The sequence below is a fragment of the Canis lupus genome, chromosome 24, assembly GCF_011100685.1.
Source record: "Canis lupus familiaris isolate Mischka breed German Shepherd chromosome 24, alternate assembly UU_Cfam_GSD_1.0, whole genome shotgun sequence".
Classification (NCBI taxonomy): Eukaryota; Metazoa; Chordata; class Mammalia; order Carnivora; family Canidae; genus Canis; species Canis lupus.
In genome coordinates, this window is record NC_049245.1 from 13122819 (window position 1) to 13134245 (window position 11427).

Here is an 11427-nt window from a genome sequence, read left to right on the forward strand (position 1 = left end):
ACATATAGACACACAATTATAGTTTTCCCATTTTTAAAAACTGATCTAGACTTCTTCACAAAGTTCACCTGACTAAAAAAACAAAACAAAACAAAAAGCAGCTCTTAATTCAATCTATTAAATTTAGTCTACTTAAATAAACATTGTCTATTAAAGTTCAACCACATTATTTTTTTAAATTTTATTTATTTATTCAGGAGAGACACAGAGAGAGGCAGAGACATAGGTAGAGGGAGAAGCAGGCTCCCTGTGAGGAACCTGGTGTGGAACTTGATCCCAGGACCCCAGGATCATGACCTGAGCCAAAGATAGACGCTCAACTCCTGAGCGACCCAGGAGCCCCACAACCACATTAATGTAAGCTTTAACTGATACCTTTAGAACCTCAATCTTTCAGATTTGGCTCCCATCCACTCCCTCTTCTCATTTCCCACCCCTCTCTTTCTCAAGGAGTCTAGAATAAGGGACAAATATGACTTCTGGGAACTCAAGGTGAAGGATATAAGACCCATCTTCTTGTTTCTCTCTGCTCCCTGCCTTGGCATAACTGGCCTCTTCTGCTACAAGGACTGGTGACCACTGATGATTAACAGGTCCCACAGCTGCTGGGCTTTTTGGGAAAGTGCCTCTGCAGCATTTCACAACTTCAGCCTCCTGTTTCAAGTCTTGAAAGCCATCCTGAGACTCCTCATGCCAACCATAGGCTTGTGCCAGGCACTTTTCCATTCCTTCATTGAGATCTGGAGGAGTTTCTGGACCCCTGCACAACAAAGACCATGGAAGCCAATAACATTGCCTCAAGTTTCCCCCCACCCACCCTGTTGTGCCATCTCTTCAGGAGGCCACATTTGGTATAACCAAGGCTCATATTCAGCCAGCATTCAGTAGTATATCCATACCCATTATTGAAATATTACTATCTTTTCATTCTTGTTGGTTAATAGCCACTGTTTCAAGTCATTGGAGTATCCCCCATTATAACAGCTCTTTACTGGGATGCCCTTGCCTCATTAAAGATGGTAAAGCCCCCGGGGATCACTCCAGTACACAGCTCAACTTCGTGTCTAGACTCCAATTGGTCTAGATGATTCTGGTTATTAAATACTTTGAATATTACCTCTGAACACAGATGCATGTGACTGTTCATCTCCCTTGTTTGGGGATATTTACTACTTTGGTATTTCTGAAGGCCACCACCATCTGCTTGGAGTGGCGGAAGTGATGTATAATAGGGTTGGGACCTGCCATAACCAAATGGCTGCTCTTTGTCTTCTCCTGAAAATAATTTCAAGCTAAAAGGAATGGACTATAGGATTTTCGCTTCCCTGAATTGTAGACTCCTTTTACAATAGGACAACAAGGATTATGGACCAGCTACTAAGGCCCCAAGTCTCTCTTCTTTATACCACATGAGAAATCTATGATCTTACATATCTGGGTTTGATTCTTGACATGCCAAAGCAGTTGAGAAAATCATCTCTCCATTAAACCAGCTTTCTCTAGCATTCCATCTGGAGCAATCTAATTTCTTCCCACCCCAAGCCACACCACCACTAACCTTGGCCTGATTAGAGAGGAGATCATGAACAAGGAAATAGAAAAAGACACAAATAATTTCCAATACATTACCCCATTTCATCTGTCTTCCAACTTTGAATTTAAAGCAGCTATCCTCAGTTAAGTTAATAATGGTTTCAGAAAGAGTACTAATATATCCTCTACCACATGATCCACTATGATATATGTATGTGTCATTATAAAATAAAATACATCTAGCAACATGTGTTTTTTGGGTATCTACTGTTTTCCCAGCTCTTAAGTAATACAATGAGGCTTCACAATGAGGACTGTCATTTCTAGCTGAAGGAACAAAATCAGCATCTGAAAATAGTTCAAGATTGAATGAGTGCTAAATTCTCTCACATTTGGGGAGGGGAGAGATCAATATGGGCTCCTGAGAAAAATTCTGGAAGAAGTGAGAAGTAACCAGGGCCTTGAAGTATGAATTTCATATTCTTGAATTAAGAATTGAATATACTTTCCCACTAACACTAGGAACTAGACAAAAATGTTCCCCTTCACCTCTCCTTTTCAATATATTACTAGAAGTACTCACATATGCAGTAATTCAAGGAAAGGAACAATAAAAGTTATACATATTGGGAAGGAAGAAATACAACTGTCTCTCTTCACAGATGACATGATCATCAATGTAGAAAACTCAAGAATTAACAAGAAAAACTAAAACAACTTACAAATATAAGAAGGTTAAAGGATATATGGTTTTAGACAGAAGTCCATCATTTTGCTGTATCGTAGCGGCGAATGAATGGAATTTGAAATTAAAAACACACTGCCACTTACACTAATACCTTAAAATATTTAGGTATAAGTCTAACAAAACATACTGGATTTATACGAGGGAAACTACGAAATAGTGATGGCTAAAATCAAAGGACTAAATGAAGAGATACTCAATGTTTGTGGATAGGAAGACTCAATATTGCCAAAATGTAATTTCTTCCCAACTCAATCTATAGATTCAGTACAATCCCAGTCAAAATCCAAGCAAATTATTTTGTGGACAAACTGATTAGAAAGTATATAGGGAGAGGCAAAAGACCAACACATATTAAAGAAGAGCAAAGTCATGCAAGACTACCACTGCTTGACTTTAGGACTTATGGGAAAGCTATAGTCATTGAAACAATGTGGTATTGGCAAAAGAAAAGACAAATGGGCCAGTGGCACCAAGTAGCCCAGAAATAGACCCACATAAATTGAGTCAACTGATCTTTGGCAAGGGAGCAAAGGCAATACAATGGATCTAAGATAGTCTTTTTAACAAATGGTGCTGGAACAACTGGATATACATCTGCAAAAAATTCATCTAGAAACAGACTTTACGCCTTTCATAAAAATCAACTCCATGTGGAGTACCCAGAGTACCCCAGCAAGAACATATAAAGAGGTGAGGGTAAAGACCCCAAACCCTGAGAAGCCCAGTATTTAAGGTGCAGGCAGCAGAGAAAGAGCCAGAGAAAAAGACTGAAAACGTTCAGGGAGTTCTGAAGAGAATTAAGGGAGAATTTGTGCTGTAGAGACTATATCTTTAATCTATGGAAATTTTTATTTTTAAATGCCCATTCTGAACCATTATTTTCTTTGATTGTATTGTTTCATCACCAGCAACCCCAAGTGGCAGTCCTCTTCAGTGAGGCCATCTGAAGTTCAGACAAAGTTGTCATGAACCAGAATCATGGCCCCCAGAAATAAACTGAATCCTGGTCATCTGGGGTAAATAAGCCCACAGTAAACCTAATGGTGCAGTAGGTTCTTAATAGTAATCTTAAAAGCTCTGTGCAAGAGTTTTCAGGTTTTTTTTTTTTCCTTTTTGATGACATCCAAGATAAATAACATATATATACACTGGGTCAGTAGGATGGCCACCTTAAACCCCTAGTAACCAAGTGCTAATACCAAGTTTCTACACTCATATTTTTACCTACACTGATGTTCACATTAGCAAATTCAGTTTGTCATGAGCAAAGGAGGAAAACAAAAAGAAGAGCCCAAACTTAAAAGTGATATCTCAGCATTCTATATAATGGGGTCTTGCATTAATTCAAATACAGAGATGGGGCAGATCATTTTAATCATCTCATGGTACTTAGAAATCCAAATGTGTTCAATGCAAAACAACCTAAACAGCAACAGTATATATAAAACTCTCATTAAGGATAGCAATTTACTGGGGTACCTGGGTGGCTCAGTCGGTTAAGCATCCGATTCTTTTTTTTTTTTTTTTTTTAGCATTTGATTCTTTTTTCTCTTTTTTTTCTTTTCTTTTTCTTTTTTTTTTTTTTTTTTTTGTTTTTTTAAACATCTGATTCTTAATCACAGTTCAGTTCTTGTTCTCAGGGTCATGAGTTCAAGCCCTGTGCTGGGCTCCAAACTGAGCATGGAGCCTACTTTAAAAAAACAGCAATTTGTTTACACCAAACCATCATCTGTATATTCAATTAAAGTTGTGGGTTTGAATTTTAACAAATTTGTTGTTTGGAGTGTAATTTGTAACTTTTTTTGGTTTCACATTTGCAAGTGAACCCTGGTGGAGCTATGGGAGGTTTCTTCATTAAAATGGATCATGACTTTCCAATAAAAAAGGTCTGACAACCACCAATATTTCCAAGGCCCGTCCATGAGACTGTTTTGTTTTGAATTTGAAAGTCTATTCCTCCATCTGGAAGCTGATATATTTAGATTGTTAACTTTGATGTATTTCTTTCCTTTTCAGATAAAGTTATCTGACTTTGGTTTCTGTGCTCAAGTTTCTAAAGAGGTGCCAAAAAGGAAATCACTGGTTGGCACTCCCTACTGGATGGCGCCCGAGGTGATTTCGAGGCTACCTTATGGGACAGAGGTAAGGGGGTGACAGTCATTGTTTGGGAGTGGCTGGACAGGCTTAAGGGTGCATTGGTTCTGAGAAAGTTAATGACCACAGATCAAGATGATGACTTTGACTCCATATTTGACTCCCATTTCTAGACTTGTCACAGAGTAGGTTGTGGCAGGGGACTGCCACAATATTGATCCAGAGGCATTTACTGAGGCCCTAAATATACCTTGGGGGTGGGAGGGAATCAGGCAAACTCTGATTCCACCACCCTCGATGGCAGCATACTCAAAGCAAGGCAATGCAACTTGAAAAGTGGCTAGAGATGCACAGATGAGCGGGTATCATGATTCAAAGGATAGAGGGTCAGAGAAAGCTCTGCAAAATAGAGGTAGTATTTGGCTGAGTAGTAATGTTTTCCCATGGAAACCCATGGGAATGGGTTTTCCCATGGAAAATATTGTATTTTAAAATAAGGCCCAATTTCTGTTTCATTTGGAAAAGAACCAATTGTTCATAATCTATTAAGAGATAAGCTTTGGGTATGTGAAAATGAGAGGCCGGAAGGAGTGGAAGAAAGGCCTTCTAGAGAGGGAGTGTGTGGTGTGAGCGAGCGCTGCGGCAGCAGGCAAGTCCACACGCACGACCCGACCGCAAGGAGCTCGTTCCGGCCGGGCACACAGCGTTTCCACACATTATGGTGCAGAAGGTGATTCTAAGGGAGGAGAAGCGTGGAGAAGTGGCATGGGCCAGTGGACTAAGGGTATTGGCATAAGTGAAGGCAGACTCTGCTCTTTCCCTTGTTTACTTGCCCTTGAAGAAGTACTCGACTTGGTTTTCTCCCAGTGGTCCCAAGAGCATAAATTCTCTGTGAAGATCACAGCAAGGGTTAGAGCAGGCATGCAGCTGGTAAGAGGGGTGAGGAGGCTGTGAAGGGGAAGCGCCCTGCGGGGAGTTTACAGACCAGCTCTGCCTTCTCATTGTCCTGACTGCCTGTTCTTTACTCAAAAAGAATTTCTTGTTGTCTCCTCCTTTTCTTTTCTCTGTTCCTTGTAAATGGTTCTATAAAGCAGGGTTTCACACATGCTGCTCCAAAATGATAAAATGCAAAGGAAAGAGCTACAGCGCAGCATAGGGAAGGAAGAACTGTTTTTAAAAATCAAATTGGGGACCCCTGGGTGGCTCAGTCAGTTAAGCGCCTGCCTTGGCTCAGGTCCAGATCCCAGGTCTTGGGTTGTGGGGCAGAGCCCTTTATGGGGCTTGCTGCTTAGTGGGGAGCCTGCTTCTCCCTCTCCCTCTGCCCCTTGCTCATGCTATCTCACTCTTTCTCTCTACCTCAAATAAATAAAGGAAAATCTCTAAAAAAATAAAATTATAAATAAAGGGATCAGCATATATGGTGTTATGCAATGTAGCTTTTTGCAGTGTGTTATGAGTATGTCAAATGCCTTTTTCATGGTTTAAATACAACTGTCTTCTCTATGTTCAAAACATAAAACTGTGGGTGTTTTTCTCATCTGCCCTTAGGTAGGTAACCACCAAATTTGGCAATTAAAAAAAAAAAAAAAAAGAAGAAGAAGAAGTTCTAAACTCCAGAATGCTAAGATTGTCCTGTGTACCTAAATGGCAGAAATCTCACTGAAGTTGTCTTTAAAAGGCAAATGAATATGCTGTATATTAATTAAATTGAATTTAAATAAAATAAAACATAAAAAAAACAATTTTTTAAAAAGCAAATGAAGAGCATTAGCAAAAACTTGGTAACTCGGCAGTTCACTCTAAATCTATTGGCAGGGGATTCCTGGGTGGCTCAGCGGTTTAGTGCCTGCCTTTGGCCCAGGGCGTGATCCTGGAGTCCTGGGATCGAGTCCCACATCGGGCTCCCTGCATGGAGCCTGCTTCTCCCTCTGCCTGTGTCTCTGCCTCTCTCTCTATGTCTATAATAAATAAATAAAATCTAAAAATAAATAAATAAATAAATGAATAAATAAATAAATAAATCTATTGGCATTATTGGCATTATAAACCTTCAAAGTTTACAAATATCATATTAATTTATAAGTGGGTGTGAATCTGTTGGGTCCCCTGGACACACATTTCAGAATGTTCTCCTTGCCTGAGATAACCACTGGATTGTGCCTGACAGGTGGACATCTGGTCCCTTGGGATCATGGTGATAGAAATGATCGATGGCGAACCCCCCTACTTCAATGAGCCTCCCCTCCAGGCAATGCGGAGGATTCGGGACAGTTTACCTCCAAGAGTGAAGGACCTACACAAGGTGAGAAGCAGTATCTATTGCTGAAGTTCAAAATCATTCTTAGATTTTTTTCAATCTCTCTGTAGCTTCAAAGAATGGTATATCCAGGAGTAGATCCTGGTTTATGGGCATGGACTTTGGAATTAGAATCACTTGGATTCAAATCTCTGCTCTTCCTATTCACTCAATGGGCAAAGGACTCAGCCTCTCCATCTCTGAAGTTTGTCTGTAAAATGGGATGCAACTGGGTCCTCTGTTGAAGGGTTGGCTAGAAGAGTCAATCAGACAAGATTTACCTTACTCCAAGAGAATTACCTCGACGAGCACCTATGACATACTGGGGACTATTCTAATTACTGGGGATATTGCAGCATAAGACATCAGATTTCCTGACTCTCATAGAGCTTGTGTTCTAGTTGGGTTGGGGAGGCAGATGGTAAACTACAAACAAATGGATAAACAAAATCATTTCAGAGAGTGGAATATGCTATGAAGTAAATCACACATTGTAATGCAATGGAGTATGCAAGAGAGTGGATTGGAAGTTTGTTTAGGTTGAAGGGTGAAAGAAGCCCTTCTGGGGACAGAGTATCTGAACTGGAATAGGAATACAAGGAAGGAGTAAGGTATGCAAAGATCTGGGAGACAAATGTCTGAGGCAGAGGAAACAATAGATGCAAAGGCCTTCTGCCAAGATGAAAAGCTTCTGTGGCTAGCAAAGTGAGCCAGGGGAAAAGGCAAGACATGTCAGAGGGTAGGCAGGGGCTAGATTGTACAGGGCAATGAAGGGCATGATTAAGGGACCAAGTAAGATCTTTCCTGTTTTCTGAGGATTGCCATGTAGAGTCAAGCTCAGGAAATAATGGTGCTGAGTCGAAGAACCACCACCCTGGGAACTGCTGATGGGAGTGAAGGGAGAGGGCTTACTGGGAGGGAGTAGCCATTTCCACAGGATCATATAAACACTGACACCACACACACCTCCCCTCCTCTCTGCGTTATAGCATTGAGAGGAAGTGAGGCTGCCTTTTAGGGGAGAATTACCCTCTCCCCTCACCCCTAAATCTTAGAGAAGAACCCCAGTAGAATCACTCCTATAGTTGTGTGACCTTGCAAGAAGACAGGGACTGCTTGAACTGAACAGATTAAAACTTTAATATCACTGGACTAAGTTTAGATAATTAAAAGTGAGTAAAAAAGCATGGTATCAAAATAGTCTCACACCCAATAGAGATGGTGTGTTGCTCTTCCAAGTCACATACAAGAGCAGCCTTAATCCTAATGGTCAGAAACTAGACACCAAGGTTGTTTTCCAAATAGATAAATTATATGTGGTACAATTTAACAGTGAGGGCACACAGCAATGAAAAGATTAAAGCTTTTACTACACATATCAGAGATGAAGCCCACAGACATGATGTTGAGTGAAAGAAGCCAGACAGAGAAGAATTGACAGTATATGAGTCCATTTATGTAAAAGACAAAAGATACAAAATTCATTTATGCTACTAGAAGTGAGGTGAGTGGTGACCCTTTGCAGGGAGATGTGTATTAACAGGAAGGGGGCCCGAGGTAACCCCCTGCAATGGCAGAAATGTTCTGTATTCTGATGGGTCTAGAGAGTAAATAGGTGTAAATATGTATACTATGTAAGACATACACTTAATATTCATGAATTTGAATGTATGTAAGATATACTTCAAAAAGTAAATTACAAGAAATTACAGGAAAACATGGTATCTGTGTCAGATATCCTTATAGAACTTTGTTTGTTTTCAAGAAGGGGGAGTCCACAAAGCCTAGATGGTTGCTATTGTTATAAAAATAAAAATATTCCATGTTTGTACCATACTTCATCAGACGTGTGTGACTGGTGCCTATAAATAGTAAGCACTTCATAATGCATTCTTCCCATTATTTAATTTAGCAAACCAATTGTCATTCTTCATTGCCCTATCATTAGCTCCTATTATTTCAAACCTGAAGAAGGTAAAAAAGTGCTCGCTTCAATAGCACGTACACTGAAGAAGGTAAAGAAAACAGCATATGTTAATAAAGTCAGCACCTGCTTTTGCATCCATAACTTCTTTCTTCTCAAGCTGACTTTCCAGAGTTTTATGTTGTTTGATAGAATAACTTAACTGAGAAGTGGCCAGAAAACCACTTTAGGGAAACTGGGTTGGGTTTCTGTGTTAGTCCTCAGGCTGGGATCTTGTGTTCTCACAGGTTTCTTCAGTGCTCCGGGGATTCCTAGACCTGATGCTGGTGAGGGAACCCTCACAAAGAGCCACAGCCCAGGAACTCCTTGGACATCCATTCTTGAAACTGGCAGGTCCACCATCTTGCATCGTTCCCCTCATGAGACAATACAGACACCACTGAGCAGAGGATTCAAATAGGTGGAAGAGCTAGATGAGGACATGAGAATAATTCAGGAGAATATGAAGAACATGAAAAAAGGCCTGTGTACTCTAACCAGCTGGTCGGTGGGACAATGTGATGACAGGCAGGGTTCAACATACCAGGGCATCTTCTTGTGTCTTAAACAGGCATCTCTCCACTGACAGCTGGCGTGGTCATTTGGAACATGGCTTTAATAAGTCATTATTATATTTTTCAGCCCTTTGTCCAGCAAATCAGAGAAGGACTCAGTACAAACTCCGTTATGACATATCCTAGCCACATGCAGGGTAACGCATAGGATTTTCTATATTGAAAGAATACTTTTCTGGCAAAAAAAAAAAAAAAAAAAGAAAGGAAAACAAAAAGCACTTTTTTCTTAATGGTAGCAGTGTAATGTATTTTGCAATGAATTTGTAATTTTTCTGTACTATAGTTTTGATAATTTATAGTACTTTGATGTCACGTAGCCATAGTATCAGTTGAAGTAATACTTGTTTACTAGCAAGAGTTTGAACAAAGCCTTTCCTACTTTTTTATCCCTTTCAGAGAACCAACGATTCTTTAGGAACTTTGAATACTGAATGACTCTCAATCACCGTCAGCTTTAGTAGAATATCTTTCTTATCTTAACAAGTGTCTTATGTGATGGAGGAAGAATTAAGAGTGATGGTGATAGAGGTGCAGATTTCATTTATCCAACCAAAAATAATAAAATTTGAGCCACAGGAGGCCACCAAACTACTCCTTGGGATAAAGCTAAATATTCAGAAAAATCAAATTTTCCTTCAAGGCTATTCATCACAGGCCAGTGAGGTTTGCACAGTGAGGTGTTCCCCACAGTGCCCTTTCTCAAATGGGTATGACGTCTCCGTGTGGCCAAATTTCCCATCAAGGGAACAGTTTCAGCACTAGGATCATTGGACTCAGTTCCCCAAATTGAATGTGTAAGTAAGACTGTGAGAATTCCAGTCTCACCAAGGGAAAGGAGAGAGAACAGGGCAAGATGTTTGGTTTTGTTTGTCATTGTTTTTAAAACTGTTTGCTAGCACACCAAACTCTTGTCTGTATTTACCTTCGTACCACAGTATTAATTGCTATTGTTCATGTATTGTGCTGGAAGTCAGGACTGACTCTAGAGGATGAATTAGGAAGGGGTGTTTTACCAGGTGTGCTCTGACTTCAGTTGTGACCATGTTATAATGTGTTTCCGACATAGGGGAGTTGTGCTGCTGACTAGGTCTTCTTGAATGTTGATAAAAATGAATGACTACTACAATACATTTTGTGTTGCTTGTTGGATGAATTTGCATGTTAACTGTAGGCCAATATAGATTTGCCTTTAAAAACTCTGGAAGAGCTACATAGTCATCATTAGTTTCAATTAATTATGCATCAGAAAAAAAGCCATTTGTTACCAAACTGGAAAACCGGAGGCTTTTCTTAATGATGTTACATACTGTAACAAATAGGAATTTAAATCTGTGAAAATGCTCTCTGGTTGCTCTAAGCATAATTAAGAATTTTTGTAATTAATAGGTTGCTAATTATTTATTATAGCTAAAAAGGGGAAAAAAGGCATAAAATGACCTTCTACAGATTAGATTTTCAGTTTCTCCCCCAAACTGGAAATGTCTCACCATGAATGGGATCTATAATTTTGTTTCATAAAACACAACAAATCAATGTTTTATGTAAAGTATTAAAATATTAATATAAATATGTATGAATAAAAATTTAAATGCAGAAAATGACCGTCCTAAAAGTTCATGGTACAGATTGTATTAATTTAACCAGGACTATGTAGAAGTAGAAAGCAAAAGAAAATCTTTTTTTAATGAGAACAAATATTAAAAACCATTGCAGAAAATTGTGGATTTTGGATTCCAAACATTTTCAACAGTGTAATGGAAATTTTTCTGTAATTTTCTTATCACTGGGTATTTTATAAATATTCATTGAGTTTACCAAAAGTTACTGTAGCTTAAAAGGTTTTGTGAGCACTAACTATTGGCAGAAACTGCACTTGCAAATAAAAATAAATGTTTGCCTTTTTCCCATCGTGTTATTAGAAAATCCAGTGATTTCCTGAATTTATTTTCTTGAGTAACCAAGAATGGTTTCCTTATGACTTTGGGGAATGCAAATGAGTTAGAATAAAGTTAGATGTAACATCATAATGACATGAACTAAAGATAAATATTCCCATCCCCAGAGGTCACAAACAGTGCAAGACTGTGGCAAAGATACCACAACTGATTTTTTAAAATTACTAAATTCTGGAAAGCCACATGCAAGGAAAGCCAGATTGATAACTGAAGACTCTCACTTCACTTCCCTGTTTCAAAGATGCTGAACTGGTCGGAAGACT

The 11427-nt window shown here is 39.3% G+C and overlaps 1 protein-coding gene across 3 annotated transcripts in view; it reads left to right on the top strand.

The window, feature by feature from the left end:
- Positions 1 to 11116, top strand: part of PAK5 (p21 (RAC1) activated kinase 5) — a 280231-nt gene extending 269115 nt beyond the window's left edge. For 2 of the 3 annotated variants that reach the window (XM_038571628.1, XM_038571629.1), the window contains exons 6-8: positions 4298 to 4423; positions 6543 to 6677; positions 8883 to 11116. In XM_038571628.1, coding sequence (XP_038427556.1) covers positions 4298 to 4423; positions 6543 to 6677; positions 8883 to 9038 — 417 coding nt within the window. In that variant the 3' untranslated portion in view covers positions 9039 to 11116. The remainder of the gene's footprint in view (positions 1 to 4297; positions 4424 to 6542; positions 6678 to 8882) is intronic. The other variant, XM_038571627.1, reaches the window with a different exon arrangement.
- Positions 11117 to 11427: the final 311 nt, after the last annotated feature.